The sequence below is a fragment of the Amia ocellicauda genome, chromosome 20 (genome assembly GCF_036373705.1).
Source record: "Amia ocellicauda isolate fAmiCal2 chromosome 20, fAmiCal2.hap1, whole genome shotgun sequence".
Classification (NCBI taxonomy): Eukaryota; Metazoa; Chordata; class Actinopteri; order Amiiformes; family Amiidae; genus Amia; species Amia ocellicauda.
In genome coordinates this window covers 13,756,258-13,778,564 of record NC_089869.1, presented here as the reverse complement: position 1 = coordinate 13,778,564, position 22,307 = coordinate 13,756,258, and the positions used below count along the sequence as shown (strand labels likewise).

Genomic DNA, 22,307 nt, shown 5'->3' with positions numbered 1-22,307 from the left:
AAGGATGGGAAGATTAAATAATACTTGTTGTAGCCTTGACATGGAAAAGGGAAACTTTAGATTGAAGCAAGTGGAAACATCTTGGAGAGGATTAATCCAGCAGTCAATTGATATAGGATGATGGTGATGAAGATGATTATATATATCTTCAAATATCTTCTTCAGCTGTTTAAAATAGTGGCTGAATGAAGTCCTCTCCAAGATGTTTCCACTTGCTTTGATCTAAAGCTTCTCTTTTCCAGGTATCGCCAGCAAAGCTTTGGAATTTATCTTCCCATTTTTTATGTACTCTTCTTCTTGGTCTGTTTTAATCCCTCCTTTTTTCTTAAAAAATGAGATCAATTAAACAATCAGAGAGAGAGAGAGAGAGAGAGAGAGAGAGCGAGCTAGGTTGTTTACAATAAGTCTACAGTGCCATCTGGTGACAGCTTTAGAACTAGCATCTACGTTTGTACTCTTTTTATGCTTTCAGTTACAAACAAAAAGTATGATAGGATCCACAATTATAAAGTCCTAGAGAAAATAGGAATCTACAAAGTGATTACCTTTGTCAATCTTTGTTAACTTATTTTCTACATTTGTTTCTACGTAACCACGCATCTCTGTCCCCTAAAGATTGAAACTCTTTTGTACTGGCTTGAAGACGGATAAAGCCCAGAGATACATATATGCTTATAAATACTTCCTTAGCATATATGGAATGTACCTGTCTATATAGGACATTGAGGAGTTGGTCACCTCATTAGGGTGCAGACAGTAATCACTAAATTATTCACATACTCAGCTGGTTTAATTAAAAAAAAAAAAAGAATAGGTGTTTCTTGTGTTAATCTCCCCTGGAGACAGACAGACAAGAAACCTACTGGCCTAATCGTATCTTTTTTGTCATGTCATAAAGAATACATTTTAAAATAGTGGGGGTTAAAGACCAAACATTTTAAAACACTTGAGTTGTTATTAGTTTCCATGAATTCCTCTTTTTTTCTGCAAAGTGTTCTTTACAATGCTATAAATCTATCCCAGGTTAAAGTATGTTCTTCAGCTGTATAAAATAGTGGAATTGACTCATTGAGTGTCATGTCACAGCTGCCAAAAAGAACTGATCAACAATAGAAGGATCTTATTGGCTCCCCAATGGGATCTCCTTTCAATGAAGGATTTTAAATGATCACAGTAAGGAAAGTGACAAGGGTAGTGCGGTATACACATATATAAACACAAAGAAAATGTCTAAATCCTGTCCAAAGCTTTCTTTGCCTCACAGCTGGCTCCTCACTGGAGCTAGGTCCTCCCACAGGACCCCGTCATCCTCCTTTGAGGTTCTTACCCCCTCCCCCTCCACTGTGCCAGTGAGAGAGATCCCTGGGCCGTCTTCAATTACAGCGCAATGAGGCTCGGCTGCTATTCATGTGACCACACACTGCAGCTGAGCCCCCTCAGAGCCAATGGAACAGGGCACAGACAAAAGGGCGTGTGGCAGCGGTCCCCAGAACTGAGCCAGGAGCCGGTGACACACAAAGGTAAGAATTAAGAAATAAATGAGATCAAATACTTGCATGAAAGCCATTGCTCAAAAGAACCAGGGGAGAACTAAGGGGGAATTAAGCGGTTGTATACGAATGAAAGTGAGTCCAAAGTGTGATTTAGCAAATGGCAAGCAGCAGTCAAGTCGTATGATATGTAGCAAAATTACGAAAGAAAGGTTTTGGACTGTAATATTTTCTTGCAGTGTTTTGAAAAACGTAAAGACAAATATGTTGCATTTAAGCTCAGTAAACATTTCACCTATGGGTCCTAGAATAGAAAAGAAAGAAGAAAAATATGATTAAATAAATAGTTTTTAGAGCTATAATAGCAAAAGTCTTCCATAAACTATATCACTTGTGTTATGTTCTTATTACTATTTTTGTTTAAACATACAGTGGAAAACTGATTTCAATGCATTGAACTGCTAATGATAACGATAATAAAATAAAAAAGCATGTCTCTTAAGCTGGGGTTATTTCTGTAATATATGCTCCTTTCTGTAGGGCTATTGTGTGTTTTGATTACAAAACGAAGTCGTGAATCGAACAAAGAGATCTTTTGGGAAATCTGAGGGGAATGTTTGTACGCAGATTCAATTATAAGACATGCTGGCCATAGTTGAGGGTCAAGGCAGAGGAACAGGCAGGGTTGATAATAACACAGGGTTGTTTATCAGTAGATTGTTTGGTAAAAATTAAGAGAAAGAAAAAGAAAGGGTAGATCAACAACACATTACTGCATTAAAAAAGTATGATGATAAACTTAAATTCTTCTAGGGAGGTCAGGCAGGGCTACCTATTGTAACCCCATGAATGATTTCTATATGTATGTGTAAATGTGTCTATAGAACACAGCTGGTTTACCCAAGCTTAGATACCATTAATAGAGGAAGCTAATCATGTGATTGTTTTCTGGGCTTTCTCCAGTGCCTGACCCCCATGGGATTTAAATGAGTCCAGCCCTGGCCTGAATGACTACCAATGGGTGTCACACATGGTATTGATGTCTTACAATTATTTCTCCTGCCTGTAAGATTATCCACGGTTAAGATAAATCACTGTTGAACAATACCTTTGATTGATTTCTTAGTAAATATTAAATCAATTCAGATTATTTTTCAAAATATACAATAATTCAATTTATTCAAAAATAAGAATCCCTAAATACGCTAGTGAGTAACCCATAACCAACATGGAGCAAACCCCAGAGTACACTGAAGCCCATGAGCTCTGTTGTGTTGATGCATTTTGACTTTTCAGCTGCAGGTGGCGCTCGGCAGGAGACTCTCCGGAATAAGCTGAGCACTGCTGAGAAACGAGCTGGTCGCCCATGTCTTCCCGTCACAATCCTCTCTCCTGGCCAGTCAGCCACAGTGACAGCATGGAGGCCTGTACCCTCAACCAAGGTAAGCCGAATGCAAACTCAGACCACTGCTGACAATGCTTCTCATTGTGTGTGTGATATTATTTTTAGCATCAGGAGATCAATCTGAGTTGGGTATTTATTATGATTTGTTGTTGTTGTTAAATACAAATATTGCAATAGTTATACAAATAGATGTATGTAACGGGAGTTGAATAGGAATAGTGAGACATTAGTGAGTGAAATTCAGTGGGTCTGGTCTCTGGTCTGGTATGTGGTGATTTGTTAGAGGCAGGCAGAGTGCTGAGGCCCTGCTGATGATGCTTTTTATCTTTGCTTATCACAAGCAGCTGTAAACAGGCAGGGGATGAGAGCACATTCCCAAGGATGACTGTTTGAAATAGGTGGGACCCTTTTCCTTTTTGACAAATCAGGCTGTAACAGTGTGAGGCCGGGCAGCTCCTAGTGAGCCTTAACTTCTTTCAGCTCTAGATTAAATCAACAGTATCAACAATTTGAATTGTCATTATTTAAGCAAAGTTTGTTGTTTTCTAATGGAAATTCTTGTGGTGTGCATGCTGGGTAATATGGTACGAAAGTAGGCACACATACACACATTAAAGAAGCATTTAAAACTGCCTGTGAGACAGTATTAATGTAGCAAAGACATACCTAAATGAAGCAGTATATATTATAGTATATATATTGTTACACAAAATGATTAAATACTTTATTCTCATTCATTAAAAATAGCATGAAAAATTATATTCTGAATCAAAACATGATGTATGGTCTCGTGTCATATTACTAGCAATATGTACCTGTGTATATGCATTAAATGATAATGTTGAACATTTCCCATATTGAAATATACCCAATCTGTGGATACACTGAGATATTCTGAATTTGTAATTTTATATGAATTTAAAGTATTTATAAGGTCTGATCAAGTCTTTAAATGTTATGTGATGCAGGAATTGATTGTTATATTGTACAGCTAATACACAGATGGGCAGTAAAGAGGCTGTGTTTAAATTCACCTTTACCAAAAAAAAAAAGAAGTACAATAAATACAATGTATTGTATCATACATGTACATGCTTTATTAACTGGGAATTCTCCATGCCCAGCGGTAGAGGGAGGTGGTGTATATGCTTTATCATGAAGTGTCTGGTGGCGTTGTGGTAGCGCAGATTCCCGCAGTTCTGCGCAGACCTGCGGAATCCCACCGATCGCATTGGTGGAGCAGCGCAGATCCGCGCACAACTGCGAACATCTGATCTCCAGGAGCGCAACCGCTGCACTAAAGCATTACGTAGTGCTTTGTGTCTTGTGAGCGTTTGGACACCACCCCTCCAAGCACAGCGACACTGAGAGAGGGCTCGCTGTAAACAAATCACGATTACGGTACGCCGGGATACAGTGGAGCCGTATTTGACATAAAAGCGAAAGAGGAACTGGGGGGAAAATAAAGCATGTAGAAAAGACTGGCGGTGGCGACGTTTTCAGCCCGAACCGGGTTGCTATTTGGGCATTGCTGTTACAGTTGCAGTGCCCGTGGACAGCTGTGTACCATATGATATTAATACACGCGTGATGGCGACCCAGGCGGAGCATGATCTCACTCTAGCAGAAGCAGAAAGCAACAAGGAGAAAGATCAAGTCTTCGGAGTCCTCCGGTTACAGGAGGAGAAATCGGGCGACAGGGTGGCCGCCGCTAGTTTGAAAGCGGGGGATGGGAGGTGGCAGGCTCCCATATTCGCCCTAGCCAGGAAAGCCTCGGAGACGCTGTCGGGAAGCATCCACGTCCTGCCCAAGGTAGTGGAGCAGAAAACCTCTCCTTTCTCAGACGACTGGGGTGCCAAGGGTGAGTGAGTGGGGGGGATGTGTTCAAGCGAGACCGCTCTGATTGATTTGCAGTGCACTGGGGTTACTGTAAGGATGATGTCATCTCTAAAAAGTGGGATACTGGACCGTGGTACCCATGCGTCAGGCGCATCTGTTTCCATAAACGTAGCAACAAAATGATGGCAACCATGGATCATCTCGAATCCGATCAGCTGATAATATGCAGCTTTACATTTTTAATTGTGCATTTTGCTCGCTGTGGCTATTTCTGGCACATAGTCTAGATGCATCTGGAGGAGTGGGAGCATTGGCACATCCAGCACCTTTGCTAGATGCCGGATGTCGAGCAAATTGTTCTTGACACAGTCCAAGTAACTACCTTGATATCGTGATATTAATCCATTGTGTTATGCAAGGCGTTAATTGATAGGTTTCCGAAATGATGCATTGATTATGCTTTAAGTATCTGAGCCTGTAGGTAACAATCAGTCCAGGTTTCATTACACGTGGTGACAGAATAAACCCCACCCCAAAGCCACACATGCCCGGCCGAGCAAAAGCGTACCGGCGGTGCCTTGCTGACATTGTATGGTTTGCACAAGGTGGTGCGATTACAGGCGTTGTGCATGCAACCTGTCATGGCTTACATCAGTGTGCCCGGGATGTGCCTGAAAACACAATGTAACTTTGTATAGCTTCATCGTTTACCCAAGAGGTAGTGCATGTTATGTACCTTATATGTTCCACACCAGTTTTGAATTTAATTCCATGTAGTAAGATTGAAACACATTGTTTTTAAGAACTTATCCTGAGAAAAGGTAATGACAAATGTATACTCATGTTGAAAATGTAAATTAAAAATAAAATTAAAATTAAACATGAAGTATAGGGGAAGGCTATGCAGATATTGGCTTATATGATAGTAGATTGTTGTCCAGTGGTTTGCATTGTACAGAGATGGCACCTCACAGGTGTATTGTGAGGCCTGATCCAGAAATTGGTTGAGTTTAGTGCCTCTTGACAGTCATTGTTTTTGCCTCAGGAGGCATTCGCTGGTGTGAGCTAGAAGGGAGACGTGTGTCTGTGTGCATTTATATCACCTTGATCCTGTGACCTTCATATCTACTTTATTTCCTCTTCTCTGAGTTTTTAGTAATTTTTGTTTTCTTTTCCTATCATTTGGTCTTTCATGCTTGGATTATTATTACTTACTGCAGAAAAGCAGAAAGCAGATCAAGCCCAAAGTGCTTCTGAGAAGACTGCTCCAGACAGGTTACTGTAACAATGAGAGTGTGACCTGTATTGCCCAGACTCTACACAGAACAGGTCAAAACAGTTGGCCTGCATGACAGTAATTGTAATGTCACTCCCTGATTTGCAGCCTTTTTTTTAATTGCATGCAGGTTTGCCAGAAGAGTGTGAGTGAATGATACATGAATGCAATCAGTTTCACGTAGTATAGTTTAAAATGGAATGAAATGAAATTAATTGGTTTACGGCTCAAGTGCAAATTTCACATTTGTTGTGAGAGGTTTCATTCTTCATCCATCTGAGCAACATGTCTATCCCATGGTCTCCTACCATCTGAGTATCATAGGAACTCTGTTGTTAAATTGTGCCATGTTTCTACTGCCCTCTAAGATTTGGAAAGCCAAGTATCATCTTTGTCTCTGTCTAAGAGAGAGAGAAAAATAATTGTATTCTCCAATATTAACCAACAACTGCTGTATCTTTGTATATCTATATCTTCTGTGGTAGAGTATTGATTTAATGAGCAAAAGCAGCAAATCTCTTAGTTTAGAGACGCTGTTATTCAATAAAGCCAGTTAACCTCCAGCTTGGTTGGGAAATCCATGATGTAGGATCTTACGATCAGTTGGTGCAGTAGGCTTTGCCACTTGGAAATTCCTCAGATAGCATTTGTTAACCATAAATATGTTGGTCTTTACACCCATTGTTAAATACCAGAGCAATGTGTACTAGATGTTGATAAGGATAAACAGCTATAAAGAAAAGAATAAGGAAATGTAATTATGCAGTAAACCATGTTGTGTTAACGGTGGAATTCTTGTATGAACTTGTAGAAGCACTTGCGCCCGATTGTGAGCTGTAGACCCTGTTCAGTCCCAGCCCTGTTTTGCGTGGTAAAAGGAGAGCTGCATTATTCATGCGGAAATAGTGCAAAACAAGCAACTGTCACTGTGCGTGGCATTGCTTCCTAAAATAACTTGCCGTGCCTTACCTACTTTATGAAACCCAGTTGCACAGGCTGTTTTATGCAAATATGTGTATAATTGCAGCTGGCTGTAAATAATTGCTTTATTCTTTTTCTTCTGAACAGTCTGTTTTTGTTTTCATTTTGTCCCCATTTCCTGTAAGCATAATATACTTTAACCCCTAACATGAGTTAATTAATTGACAAATGTAGCCTATTCAATGGCTATGTATAATTGTGCCTTTATCTACTGTTCTTGATCAGCTTGTTTTCTGACCAAAAATTGACACACACTATTGTTCCTTGTTTCAGGTGAAGATAAAGGTAAAGTGAGGAAGTACGATGTATGAGTATACGAGAAATATACGAGTTTGAAAAGGTCTCTTCTTAATATAGAAAGAGTCCTCAGAGACCCTTGCTGATGTGGCTGCTTCAGTGTATAGGTCTTCTGGGAGGGCTTCTTTACCTACATACTGTATGTTTACATAAAATATCATGATGGATGTTCTGCCACTTCCTGCGACGAACATGGAAGCTAATCTCAAATTACAAACATTTAGGTTATATTGAAGTGATTAATGGTGTACATTGTCTTCTCAGGTACTGTCAGAAAATAAGTTTCTCAAAACTCGTACTAGTTACGTTATCAAAGTAATTAATAAAATGTGACATTTTATTTTTGACCATTCGAGTTGCTGTACTTGGAGAAGTCAGTGATTTAACTTTCAGTCAAGTGGGAGGTTATTCGTTTACCTTGCAACGTGGCAGAGTTTATGATTGAAATTATTCATGGTGGTAAATGGATAACCAGCAGTTAGAAAACTAAATACTAAATACAACTAAATTAAGGCAGAGACCAACAATGTAAAAATATCAGCGGAGAACAAATAGGGTAACTTTGAAAACCTTTTACTGAAACAACAATAAAAAGCACTGAAAGTAGTTTGGCCTGTTTTGTAGAATGTATTAAGGGCTATAGACTGGTGATGCAGTTTTTTGAAATTGTGTGATAATTCCCTTGTCCTGTGTAAAAAGAAAAAAGAAAACCATTTTGATCATATGTGTTTGAATTTGTTTGGTGAGTAATTGGGGAAAAAAAAGGTGTCCTGAATTGTAATGGTTTGTTTTTCTCAGTTCTGCGAGATCCCATGGCAATGGAGAGAGCCAACCTGCTGAACATGGCCAAGCTCAGCATCAAGGGATTGATTGAGTCGGCCCTAAGCTTTGGGCGAACCCTGGATTCGGACTACCCCCCACTGCAGCAGTTTTTTGTTGTCATGGAGCACTGTCTGAAGCACGGGCTCAAGGGTAATTTCACATCGGGGATCTCTGGGGGAGCCTATATTTGTGCTAGGGGAAAAACAAGACATTCGATGCTTTTTATACTGGGTGACTTGGGATTGAACAATGATCAAATTGAAACTCTTATTGCACCCAAGCTGAAAACCCAAGAAATATCTACTTCTGTTTATTTATTTAAATATTGCACATAACAGACCCCATTTTGTTAATCAAGCTCTCTGGAAACATAAGTGGAGACCAAAGCTGGGTCTTGTTTTTTGTTAATCTAACTGTATTAATTAATAAACTCAATTATTAAATGAAATTGGTCAAAATGAAATTGTGTTCCATGTATTATAGCATGCAATTGCAGGGTGAATGAATAAAGCTCCCGAGCTCACAGCACTCTTTTTGGTTCCCAGTGAAGAAGTCTTTTCTTGGCTACAACAAGTCTCTGTGGGGTCCTCTGGAGCTGGTGGAGAAGCTGTGTCCAGAGGCTGGCGAGATTGCAGCCAGTGTCCGAGATCTGCCCGGCCTCAAGTAAGCCCTTCAGCTACATTACACACACTGATGTGTCTTAAGGAAATGAAAGTAGATTGTTCTCCTTATTTGCAAAGCTTTTGGGACTCAACTGTCCATCCCCTCCACACATCTTTTTTCTTTTTTCCCTGTGGCTTTTTCTTTTCTAAAGCTTTGTAAGTCTTCAGCACAACACAGCCACACTTTTTGTAAGCTTTTTTTCTATCCTAAGAACATGTCTTGTGTTGCTGTGTCAGAAATAATTTAAATAAATAATCCATCACACCGTGAAGATTCAGGGGAGCAAGCATGTTTGGGTATATTTGTTTAATCTTCCCTCAAAAGTGAAAAACACAAATACAAATAGAAAACCACAACCGCAAAAAGAAACACAATTGCAAAAAGAAAATCACAAAAAGAAAATGAGAAACACATTTTTTTTTTTTTTTAATTTAGTTTCTTTATCCGCCAGCAGCATTATTTCAATGCCCACCACTGTTATGGGCATGCCCACACAGGACTGAACACTGCAATTGGTCAGAGTCTGTTCTCTGCTCTCTGTGCACGAGAGAAACACTTGATTTAAAGTGTTGATGCAGGTTATGTTACAAACATTGCTTGTTTCTTTTTGCAGTTGCGATTTTCTTTTTGCATTTATATTTTGCACTTCAGGGCCACCGTACAAAGGGGAGGGAGTCAAGATGAATAATCTTTTTTTTAATGGAAATACAGGATTTGTCTTTTAAATTCAGATCCGGCTGCCCTTAGAAGGGAGCATGGTGTGTTTGTTTGTTGAATGCATGTCATAGCAGTGCAGCCTGACTCAGAGTCTGGAGGTGTGATGGCAGTTGTGTTTTCCTGTTTTCCTGTCAGGACCCCGCTGGGGCGGGCGAGGGCCTGGCTACGCCTGGCTCTCATGCAGAAGAAACTGGCCGACTACCTGCGTTGTCTCATCACCAGGAAGGACCTGCTTGGGTAGGATGGGCATTGGCAATTACTGCATTGTTTGCCACTCAGAAATCAGATTGAAGGCAATGAAGGATGTAAACCCGTTCTCCTCTTCAGCCACTGACCCTAAGCAGTAGAGTTTCTTAAGCTGGACTCTGGACTGATCTCAAGATATGAGGTGTGCAATTTCTGGCAGGCCTCATCTTTATCAGTAGGGACAGCCACATAATGCCACATGACCATAATATGTGGCCAGTCCACTTTGGACAATTTGTTTTTTCTCCCTTGTAGAGCATGAATTTTCATTCACTGTGTCTCCCCTGATGAGATTACAGCATGTCCAGGGCTTGTAGTGCCATTATTCATGTTTGGTCTTGCTGTTCTGGTTCAGCAAACGAACATTGTACAAACGGCTCCAACCGAGTGGCAATTCAAGTGTTATCCTTTTATCTAGCCTTAATTCAATATTGGAAGATGCCAGCAAGCATTAGTATATACTTCTAGGTTGTCCTTCTGTTCACACAACCACAGGCAATTTTCTTGACTGCAGATCTCAGCAAATTCAGCTTCAGTGAGGCTTTCTCCACTACAGTCACTGCAGTCCTGAAAATACAAAACCTATGCATCATTTCATTGAATTAATTTGAGGCACTTTTTTTTTTATGTCAATGTACATATAATTAAAGCTGTTTGTGATTCCTGTTTTCTTCCCCTATATAAAGCAAATTGGATGAAAGTGTAGTGGAATGATCTAAAGTGATAAATGTCCATTCAAAGATATCACTTTTTACTCTACCTTAATACCTGTCGAATATCCAACTGTTTGCTAGACATTCAGAGCAAATTAAAACTGAAAGAGCTGAGAGGCAATTGTCTCTTAACGACAGTTGCAGTCCTTAATAAATGTATAGAAAAACACTATATAAGAATTGGTATTTGCATAATTAAATAGTTTACCAACGTGCTCCTTTCTCTCCTCCTGCAGTGATTTTTATGAATGCTCTGCAGTGATGCTGGAGGAGGAAGGAGCCGTCATTGTTGGCCTGCTGGTCGGCCTCAATGTCATTGACGCCAACCTGTGTGTGAAAGGGGAGGACCTGGATGCACAGGTAAGGATGCTGAATCATTTTTGTGGTATCAACATACACTCACCTAAAGGATTATTAGGAACACCTGTTCAATTTCTCATTAATGCAATTATCTAACCAACCAATCACATGGCAGTTGCTTCAATGCATTTAGGGGTGTGGTCCTGGTCAAGACAATCTCCTGAACTCCAAACTGAATGTCTGAATGGGAAAGAAAGGTGATTTAAGCAATTTTGAGCGTGGCATGGTTGTTGGTGCCAGACGGGCCGCTCTTAGTATTTCACAATCTGCTCAGTTACTGGGATTTTCACGCACAACCATTTCTAGGGTTTACAAAGAATGGTGTGAAAAGGGAAAAACATCCAGTATGCGGCAGTCCTGTGGGCGAAAATGCCTTGTTGATGCTAGAGGTCAGAGGAGAATGGGCCGACTGATTCAAGCTGATAGAAGAGCAACTTTGACTGAAATAACCACTCGTTACAACCGAGGTATGCAGCAAAGCATTTGTGAAGCCACAACACGTACAACCTTGAGGCGGATGGGCTACAACAGCAGAAGACCCCACCGGGTACCACTCATCTCCACTACAAATAGGAGAAAGAGGCTACAATTTGCACAAGCTCACTAAAATTGGACAGTTGAAGACTGGAAAAATGTTGCCTGGTCTGATGAGTCTCGATTTCTGTTGAGACATTCAGATGGTAGAGTCAGAATTTGGCGTAAACAGAATGAGAACATGGATCCATCATGCCTTGTTACCACTGTGCAGGCTGGTGGTGGTGGTGTAATGGTGTGGGGGATGTTTTCTTGGCACACTTTAGGCCCCTTAGTGCCAATTGGGCATCGTTTAAATGCCACGGCCTACCTGAGCATTGTTTCTGACCATGTCCATCCCTTTATGACCACCATGTACCCATCCTCTGATGGCTACTTCCAGCAGGATAATGCACCATGTCACAAAGGTCGAATCATTTCAAATTGGTTTCTTGAACATGACCATGAGTTCACTGTACTAAACTGGCCCCCACAGTCACCAGATCTCAACCCAATAGAGCATCTTTGGGATGTGATGGAACGGGAGCTTCGTGCCCTGGATGTGCATCCCACAAATCTCCATCAACTGCAAGATGCTATCCTATCAATATGGGCCAACATTTCTAAAGAATGCTTTCAGCACCTTGTTGAATCAATGCCACGTAGAATTAAGGCAGTTCTGAAGGCGAAAGGGGGTCAAACACAGTATTAGTATGGTGTTCCTAATAATCCATTAGGTGAGTGTATACTCCACATTTTCCTTTGACTGTTCCTTGTTTAGAAATTAATACGGCGGCTTTGAAATTGAATATTTTACTAGTATTAACAAAAAATGTTGAAAACAGTGTGTGTCATACTGGATATAGTAAGAATGATACTAAAATGGAAATTGTTGTATTTCCATCTGTGATTTGCCCTTTTCTGACTGTTGTAGAAAATAGAAAATTAGTAATATCCACCTGCCCTGGAAAGATAAAGACAGAGTGCAAAAGGTTCTCTTTAATGTGCATTGTTAAACCAAGTACTTATTTTTGCACCGTGACGTGGAAAACACATTAAAGCAGTGCTTTTGTGCCCAGAGGACATGCAGCTCGTACTGTTACACATTATGTGGTGCTCAAACTAGCAACCTCTGAGCTACAAGGTACATCCTGCACACACCAGAACCCCCCATCCATTATTTAATGTAATAAATGTAATGAATAAATAAATAAACATCAATTTACAGAAAACATTACCAGTCTCTTGAGAATGGATTACTTGACTAATTGCAAAAAAATACTGACAACACCTTGGAGTGAAGAGGGGGTGATGGGGTTTTGACCACACAGGAACAGTACCACAGTAGTTCCTGGAAATCCAATGAATTTTGCTGGAGATGAAGTCATACTTCCAGTAAATAAATTTCACTGGAAGCAGTACTTTTTATTATCTTGTATCATTTATTTTCCTACTCCTGACAGAAATCAATGTGTTCCTTCTCTGTAAAAGTGATCAGTCTGTTTTAAAGTGAATTTGCCTTGAGTTATGATTAAAATTGGTGTTTCATGCCCTGCATTGATGTACAGAGTGAATAATGTATCGGTTTTGACTCTTCACAGGTTGGAGTCATTGACTTCTCCATGTACCTCAAGAATGACATTGATGACTACAGAAGTGAAGAAAGGTCATTTATATATCTTGATTTAGATTAATTATTACTGTTCAATAAATGCAATGCTTTACAGTGACAATTTAATTACAAATGTATGCACTCATGTAGTTAAATTATTATTTATTTAAGAATACAGACCTGCCAACCTGTACGCATTTTGAGTAGCATGTACGCATTTTGACTTCAAAGTGCACAGAAATATTGCTGAAGTTCTGTACACTTGGCGTTATTAACAGGATTGATTAAAACATTGGAAATATGTTAGAAGGACAATATCTCGCCCCCGCCCCGCTCTCTGCCAATCAATAGGCTGCACTGCGCGGCTCTGACATCAGTCTCGGGCCGCGCCGGCGCAGAGATGCCAGGCTGGGATGCAAGTCGAGCACTAATGGTCTTGTCTGAATGTATATTTGCTACAAGTGAAATAAAGCATCTCAATGTCGATACATTATGAAGCACTTAATCACTTGCAGTACATTTGGCAACTGATTAAAAAATTAGGAAGTGGGGGTCGACGAGGACCGACAGTATCTCATGTGTACGTGTGTGTGAGGGGCGGCGCAGGCACAGAGGCAGCGATGCAGAGTGCATTTCAGGCACAGTGTCCCCAGAAGTCGCGTCCAAAAACTGGGTCCGAGACCGGAGACACAGTCGATAGCGCGTAAGTCGAGACGCGTGTTGAAGCAGAAGCGTCGGCTCAACCATCGAGACGATTCGAGTAAACCGCCAACGCGTATATGAACTGTAAACACGTTATCACACAGCTGAGAGATGATTTCATTACGAGCACCTGTTAATCCGACAAGAGGTGACTATAACACCATCTATTGTCTCCCATATTACTCCTTCTCAACAGTAACCGCTGTGTCTCCCTCAAAACAGGTAATTACACGTGTACCTGGAGTACTAGAATACTGAACACAGGACTTACCGTAATTACTTGTGTAAAATTACTGAATATTAAAGCACCAACCGCAGAATGAAGCTCTGGAACTGATTTATGATTAGGTTCACTACCTATTTTATATAATTGGCAGCCTCCATTCCCCTGGCCTAAGCGGTAGCGCCTTTGGCACTCCTCTTCAGACCTTCTGACTTTCCACTCTCTCTTTGGAAACAAACCTAACGTGTGATGCCTTCTTGCAGCCATGCACGACATAGCAAGGTTAGCTAGAGAAAAAGAGCATTATTTTAGGTATTATTCATTGACTGTGCTGCTGTTCACTTTATTTATTCATTAAATGTTGTCTTTTTGTATCGAAAGCTAAAGTAAACAGCAATGAGCTACATATACTTATGTTTTCAGGTAGCTACAGATGCTCTGTTTTTATGTATTACTAATTTTCATGCATTTTATATTGAGAAAAAGCCTATCAGGGAGCATTATCCCGATACCAGGACACCAGGTTAATGTAAACACAAAGTAATGAAGGAGTTGTTGAAGTATATGCATACTGGATTGTTTTGTGGTGGACAGGTTGAGGAATGTTGTGTCTAGCTTACACCGCTGATGTGATACTCAAAAAAAATAAATGTACAGGGTTGGCAGGTCTGAGAATATATGACGCTTGGCAATATATTATTGGTCATTATATGTGTTGTTTATACAATATTCTCTTGTTCTCATTTGTAGAAATGGTCATATAACTGTAATTTTGGACCAGAAGAACTATGTAGAAGAACTGAACAGACAATTGAAGTAAGCACTGTGCTCAGCCCATCAGTCATATGTGGGTTTTTTTGTCCTCTCACAGTGTAACACGTTGCTGAAGACTCTGGCTTTTGCATTGCAATAATAGTGTCTTTGTCTCTGTTGTCATTTAGCTCCACAGTTCAAAGCCTGCAGGGCCGTGTTGACTCCCTGGAAAAATCAAACACTAAACTCATAGAAGAGGTAAGGGCTTCCTGTATATTACACAAAAGTGGGTGTAATAGTCAAAATCATATGTGACAAAACTAAATTTGTATAACATTTAATAACAAAACAATGTTGAATAAATTGCTATCGTGAATGGGTATTTGCAAACTCTTTCAATGACAGTAGTCAGTGTCTTTTAACAGCTGGTGTGTTTTTTATAGCTTTGAGTGACTGGCTTCTGTTCCTCTCATGAGGAAGTGAGTAATGAAACTGGATATGGATAGACAAGGGATTTTCTGAAGTTTTTAAGACCAAATTAAAAATATGAAAGGCAATACTGTAAAAATACAACCATAAATGTAGGGTATAGTCCTAGCCTATCCAAAATATGCTTCATATTGACGTGGAGTTTACAGTAACAGTGTTGACTCTCTTCTAGCTGGCAATAGCGAAAAACAACATAATCAAACTACAGGAAGAAAACCATCAGCTCAGAAATGAGAACTCTCTCATCATAATGAAGGCGCAGCAGCAGCTCCGGGTATGTCACAGTCCCTCCTGCACGGTTTACAATCCCATGGGTGTTTTACATGAATTCAGATTATTGTTGGGAATTTGAAGTATACTGAACCCACAGAAATCATGAAGCAGTTACTACCTTAAAACAAATGTCAGTTCCTGAATAAATCAGGTGTACACATGTCCGAGTTACAATAGCTACCTGTTCTCTGAGGTTATCGGTAGTAAAAATACAACGCCAGCATTTATAATCCTGTAATTGACACCTTGGGTATTTCGGATTATTATTTAGTGTGGTATAACAGGTGCAATTTCATTTTAACATTTCAGTCCTAAACTGAAAGATAAGGAGGTGACAGGCATATTGAATAGTAAAAGGTAACTGTTTTTCACTGTCTATATATATATATATATATATATATATATATATATTCACTGTTTGGTGAAGAAGAAGTAACAATCAAACTGTAGCACACTCAATATTGTATCTATCGATAGCACATCTGTCAAAAATGGTGTTGTGCATTTCTAAATGTACAGTGCTCAGAAAGACAGAATGCACCTGTGTTCTCTGACTAATTCACTTTAATTGCACCGTATCCAGGATATATTTGGATTGGCACTGTATGTATGCTGGCACTAGATTAAGTGTGCCTGTCTACATGATTATGCAGCTATGACAGGGCAAGGGGAGTGCAGTGTGGGAGTTATTAGGCTTTCGTGGCGCTGGCTGTAAGATGAGCAAGATGTACATTTTCCATCTGCAGCAGGAAGGCTCCATTCAGGCTCAGATATAATGACGTCAGACGGAAGCATCAATTTAATTCCGTTGAGTTATTTCTCCTGCAGGTTTCAATCTGGAATAATGAGAACCATTTAGTGCAGACTGGGGGAGGATTGCATATCTCAGTAAAGCATGTATACAATACATACTGATTATTTCAGTCTAGCCATTAAACCTGTTCATTTGAGGATCATTCCTTTCATGAGCTCTGCAAGGGTTGACTGGGAGGAAGTCGGTTACACAATTCTCAGCTAACTGGTTGTGGGCATGCAGGTGTGACTGTAAATGTCTGCCTTCACTGAACACAATAGGCCTGCTCTCCTTGTCCGTTTGCACAAAGACGCATATAGGGGCCTAGACATGTCAGATTGTGAGCGTCTCTCTGCTGTTGGGTGCGAACGCAGGTCACTCAAGGGGATGTCGATGTGGAACTCGATACCTACAAGCAGTCGAGACAAGGAGTCGACGAGATGTACAATGAGGCGCGGAGACAGCTGCGGGAGGAGTGCCAGCTAAGACAGGTGAGTGTATTTGCCACTTTATTTCCCCTGGAGAGTGACAGAACTGCAGCTTATTCTCTGGAATGATGATTCACTACAATGCAGAACAATTTAGTAATGCACAAAAAGGTTTAATTAGTTTGAAATGTAATAGTATTTCGCATCCCCACATGTTGCTGCAACTGGTTGGGTAACATTCTTGTCATTTGTTTTTGTTTTGTTTTATTTAGTCTTGAGTCTGATATTTTCCTTGAACTACCCCTGAGAAGACTGTATTCTCTCTACAGTATTGATGCACATGCTGTTTTTTATTGCATTGTTTTTGGAAAGCTCACCCGTATCTACCAAAGAGGAAAATCAAATCATAGACTGCATGAATGCCAAGTGACTGCAAACTGTCCCTCTCTTTGGCCACTTTTGAAATGTGTGCTGTGTGGCAGTCGCAATGCTTAGCCAGTTGTGGGCTTTTGTCTGTGGGGTGGGGGGTGCAGGCAGACTCAGACGGTGAAGCTGTGTCCTTGCAGGACGTGGAGAACGAACTGGTGGTGCAGGTCAGCATGAAGCATGAGATGGAGCTGGCCATGAAGCTGCTGGAGAAAGACATCCACGAGAAGCAGGACACGCTCATCGGCCTGCGGCACCAGCTGGATGAGGTCAAGGCCATCAATGTGGAGATGTACCAAAAAATGCAGGTACCCTGTCCTCAGCACTGCCTGACGTCCATTCCCCACCCCCCCAGTTCCCATCATTCTTGTTGGTTGACTTGTATTGCTTGATCACCAACTTAAGCCTGGTAGATTAATTTGAATGTTGCTTTTATTAATAAGATGTAGACTAGTAATTGAAGGACAATAATCATCTCTTTGTTTATGTATAAATCCATCCATTGTACTCTGATGATAATATAAGGACTGCTCCTAGATTTAACCTGACCATCAAAATGGGTTTCCTTGAAAATCGTTTTTTTTTTGTAAAATCCACTTGGAATTAAGAGTGATGGAATGAATGTATTCATCAGTGGTGTAGGAAACAAATGAGTCCCAAACAGGTAAGCAGAGTGTGGCTGAGTGCTTTCTGGTGTCTCTGCAGCGCTCTGATGACAACTTGAAACAGAAGAATGACATCATCAGCAGGTTGGAGGAGAAGACCAATCAGATTACGGCAACCATGAAACAGCTAGAACAAAGGTACAGTATGTGATCATTACTTTTTATAGTCATTTGGATGAGACGCTTTTTGAAACCATGATAAAAAATGAGTTCCTTGTCCCTCACAACATTTCCCCTTTTGTAAGCTAGAACAGTCACATTGTTCATTGTGATTGTATTCCAGGACTTTCACAGGTATTCTATTGCACCTAGGTGTCTTAAATGGCACTCTGGTGTAAAAACCTGTTTGCTATGCCTTGTGTATCAGTGAATATCGTAATGAAAAGTATGATTTAACCTGTATTTTCTTTCTTCATGCTATGCCTTTTGTGTTTGTAAGCTGTATTACATTTATAATGCATTGTGATTTGATGCACCCTGTGATAACCATGTTTACTGCATTAGAAAGTGACTTTTCTTTCATGTTAGATTGCTGCTTTAAAATACAAAAGACCTTTTTGTTTTCTCCTTGACATGATTGTGTTTTGCTCTCATACAATCGCACTCAAATGGCTTGTCTGTTGTGTGCCTGTAAGTCACTGAACATGAGTGCTGAACCCCCGAGGCTGTATATGTGGGTTGTGTTCCATTGCTCCTGTTCTTCTCCATTTTAGCAGCTGCACCTTCAAAGAAGTCTAGATAGTTGGTTAGTTTGTCTTGTGTAACGCCACACTGACTATTACTGCTACCATTTCTTTGTCACGAATGGGTAACCAAGTGTAAATGGCTTTTGTACGGCTTTGTCAATTTCTGTAAGCAGAGTTGGATAAAGACCGTCGGGCCAAAGTGATTTTTGTCTGAAGCCCTCCTGCTTGCTAACGAATTCCCAAAACATTATGCATTCCGTCTGTGCCAAATTGTGAGCAGTTCTTTCTTAAATGATGTCTGAATGCTTGGGCGTGGTCAGTTGAACAAGTTGTTCTGGAGCCCCTAGCTAGATGGTATCCAACATAGTATACAGTGTAGTGTACTTAAATATTATGCCAGGAGGCCAAGATTGGATTAAGATTTATTTATTTTTGAATAATGGTAATAGATCCATTAAAATAATACATAAACCACATTAACGGCCAGCGCTTTGATCTTATCCCCTCTCGTGTTTAACTACAGCTGAGACTGCAGTGGTCTGACGCCACTTTGCAAACCAGACCGGTTGTTGTATTATTGCAGTTTTCTTTATAGCCTTTGCTTTCTTCCACTCCTTGTGATGATTAGAGAAAAAGACTGGGCTGGCTCTCTGTTTCCAGAAAAAGTGATAAATATGTCAGTTATCCAACCTGTCCGTGTTCACTCTGTGTTGCTCGGCTGTGTTACAGAGCATTCATAGCCCAGTCATGTTTCTGTCAACATGGACCCCTCCCCCTCTCTTCTGTTAGTTTATGATGCCATCTGTTTGTAATTTCTTTACTAATGCGTTGCTTAACAATTTTTTAAGGCTTTTAGTAACATGAATATTCACTGATATTGACATCCTCTTTCCCTTTTTGTTCTTCTGTTTTCCTTTCTTATCTCCATTTTTGAAAACAAATCACACATTTTTACATCTCCAACGCCTTTCTATTTCCCTGGATGTGTTTGTTTGTGTTGTTGTTTTGTCATCTCGTTTGGTTCTCTGACCCACAATATTGCTATAGTGACAAAGATTTGCTGAGCCAGACGCGAACTCTTGCAATGTCATTTGTGAAGTGTGCCAGCAGCGATACTGAACACCAGTACAAGCTAGTGAAAGACATTTCTTTCTGAGCTCCTGGAGTGTGGACCCCCATGCTTTGTACATATTAGACAGTATTTAAGAGAAATGCAGTATCAATTATAAAAAATACAAATATTAATAGTGAATTTTTTCTTGGTTTTAGTTTTTGTTTTTCATTTTGTAAGACAAGCTTTGTAAAATCTTTTATAGGAAAGACAAATATGCCCTAATTGTTGTAATAAGAGAAATCTAACTTTAAGGTAGAACATCACCTCTTAGAGAGAGAGAGAGAAAAGTATATCCTGTCTTTTAACATCAGCTGAATAAATAAAAGTAGATGTTTGGAAATATCCCCACTTGTCCATGGTGTGCGTTATTCTGCGTGAGAGCGGATCGCTGACGTTGTGAGGATCTTTGTCCATCGTCGGAGTGAACGGTTCTCCCTCACCCCTCGCCCGTGCCCTCTGCCACGCCTCCACCGTGTCCCCTACACTTTTTGTTTTGTTTCCTTTTGTCTTTGTTTGCTTTTAGATGTTTGTGCTTTGCTCTTTTACTTTTGCTCGTCCTTTCTGTTGCACTCTTATGCCCCCTGTAGTTGTAGCCTCAGTTTTACCCAGTTGGTTTGAATTACACCAGATTGCAGCAGGCCGAGAAGGATCGCTCGAGTGCAGAGGAAGGGGCCAGGAAGTTCAAACAGGATTTTGCCAATAAAGCGGACAGCTTACAGAGGCAGATCTCCCAGAGAGAGAAGCAGCTGTAAGTACAACCGCAAGGTCGAGCGCTGAGGCCTGTAGGAGGTGTTCCTCTTTTGTCACCTTGTTCTTTGGGCCTTAATCTCTTTAATTTAGCAAGACGGCTGAACACGTGATTAGACGACCTCAATGGAGAACTAGTAAGTGGTGTTGGTTGACCACGGTAGCAGGTGGGCTGTCCCTGTCAATGTGGTGATCTGTCGGATAGAATATATGTATTGCTGTTGAACTACAGTGCACTCGCATTGTTCCTATTGCCATGTAAGCAGACAACAGAAAGCATTTTCTGTGCCCTGAGCTACAGTTTTTTATTTAATGTATTTGCAACATTAATGAGCCATTTAAGTAATAATGAATGGGTTATCATGAACAAGCTTGGTTTAAACAAATTAATGATATGATTCTCTGTATGGAGTAACTGTTTTGGCTGCTCTAAACAGCTGTCTTTTTAGTATTGTCAGAGACCTGTACATAGCTGCAGAAAATCCCCTTTTCTGATCAATGTCATTGTTTCTGCCGAGACAGACTCCAGCTGGAAACAGACTTAAAAATAGAAAAAGAATGGAGGCAGACGCTACAAGAAGACCTGGGGAGAGAGAGAGAGACCATATCCCAGCTCAGCACTGAGGCTCAGCAAATTAATGGTCTGAAAAAGGTAACGGTGCTTCCATTATTACAGCACTTTTATCCACATTTGTCTGTCTACAGTAGAGGGAGGCATAAAGGAACGCTTGGGTTACATGTATCTGTTTGACCATGGAAGATTCTGGGCGTTAGGCCACATTGAATGATCAGTCACAAAAGTAGATATGTCACATTGAAGTGAATTTCTTGTAATCACACTCAAACAGTTTGAAAAGACATTATTTGATCTAGTCACTCACATGCATCTCTAACATTTAGTCAGTTGAATGGCTCATTCTTTGTAAGCTGCTTTAGTTTCATTCATTTCATTTAAGGGAGATTGGAGCTTTTTATGGAACCAATGCACCAATGGCAGGGGTAATTGGTGACATACCTAAAGGTCTGCAGCACAATGCTCCATTGAGATTGATGCATCATTCACTTTTTACAGTGTCCTAAGTCACAATTTCTCTTTGTCAGGAATTTCACAGATTGCAAGATGAAAACGGACAACTGAAGCGGATCTGTGAAGAGCAGGAGCAGGCTCTGCAGGAGCTGGGCTGCAAACTCAGCGAGTACAGTCATTCATTCTTCACCTGTCCACTGCTGGTTCACATCCAACCAGCTTCACCTGCTCCACAATGGAGAATGTTGTGCATGATGTTTCTTTTCTATTTTGTAGATCAAAGTTAAAAATTGAAGACATAAAAGAAGCCAATAAAGCACTCCAGGTCTGTATGGGAAATTTAGATTTGTGAAGGGCTTGATTACTGCAGCAAAGGAGTAGTTGACTGTGTCTCAATGCCTTTTACAGGGTGGCCAAGTGTGGCTGAAAGACAAAGATGCCACCCAGTGTAAACTCTGCGAGAAGGAGTTCTCCATCTCCCGGAGGAAAGTGAGGATCACCTTTCAATGTGCTTTAGTGATCATTTGCTTCCCTCTGTTCTACTGACACTAAAGTCTCTCCTGATGAATACTCACTCAGTTTTGATTGTCGTCCTCCAGCACCACTGCAGGAACTGTGGGGAGATCTTCTGCAATGCCTGTTCGGACAACGAGCTTCCTCTCCCCGCCTCGCCGAAGCCCGTGCGTGTGTGTGACACCTGCCATGCGCTCCTGCTGCAGCGCTGCTCCTCCAACTGCACGTGACTGACACGCACTGCCTCTACAGCTTGGCTGGACTGGGGCACTATGTAACCAAATTGTATTTTGGTGGTGTGAAGAACATTCAAGAGGTTTTGAGAAACTGGGTGACAAAGCTGATCTCGTGTGGCTGCTGCAGGGTTTAGGATGAGAAAACCCTCTGGACTAAATGGTCTGATTCACATGTGCCTCATTAGAGAAGCTTTGAATTCCTCAACAGCACAAATTGTTTCTAAAATGTATACATACACAACATGCTTATAAATGGATTCAAGCAAACCAGTGTGCTTTACTTGGAATGTCCCTTAGT

At 40.6% G+C, this 22,307-nt stretch overlaps 1 protein-coding gene across 4 annotated transcripts; it reads left to right on the top strand.

Moving 5' to 3' along the window:
- The first annotated feature begins 1,406 nt into the window (after positions 1-1,406).
- Positions 1,407-22,276, top strand: rufy2 (RUN and FYVE domain containing 2). Of its 4 annotated transcripts, XM_066693387.1 has the most exons (20): positions 1,407-1,520; positions 2,454-2,523; positions 2,787-2,932; positions 8,087-8,260; positions 8,656-8,773; positions 9,626-9,727; positions 10,686-10,809; positions 12,924-12,988; positions 14,610-14,675; positions 14,801-14,870; positions 15,274-15,375; positions 16,542-16,658; positions 17,129-17,329; positions 17,727-17,824; positions 20,115-20,234; positions 20,756-20,885; positions 21,335-21,429; positions 21,537-21,585; positions 21,669-21,749; positions 21,860-22,276. In XM_066693387.1, the coding sequence occupies exons 3-20, from the start codon at positions 2,857-2,859 to the stop codon at positions 22,001-22,003; spliced, it is 1,932 nt and encodes a 643-aa protein (XP_066549484.1). In that variant the 5' UTR covers positions 1,407-1,520; positions 2,454-2,523; positions 2,787-2,856; the 3' UTR covers positions 22,004-22,276. The 4 variants fall into 4 exon arrangements, with proteins under 4 accessions (XP_066549484.1, XP_066549483.1, XP_066549482.1 ...); XM_066693386.1 differs by lacking the exon at positions 2,454-2,523; XM_066693385.1 differs by lacking the exons at positions 1,407-1,520; positions 2,454-2,523; positions 2,787-2,932 and adding an exon at positions 4,216-4,756 and having other exon boundaries at positions 17,162-17,329.
- Positions 22,277-22,307: the final 31 nt, after the last annotated feature.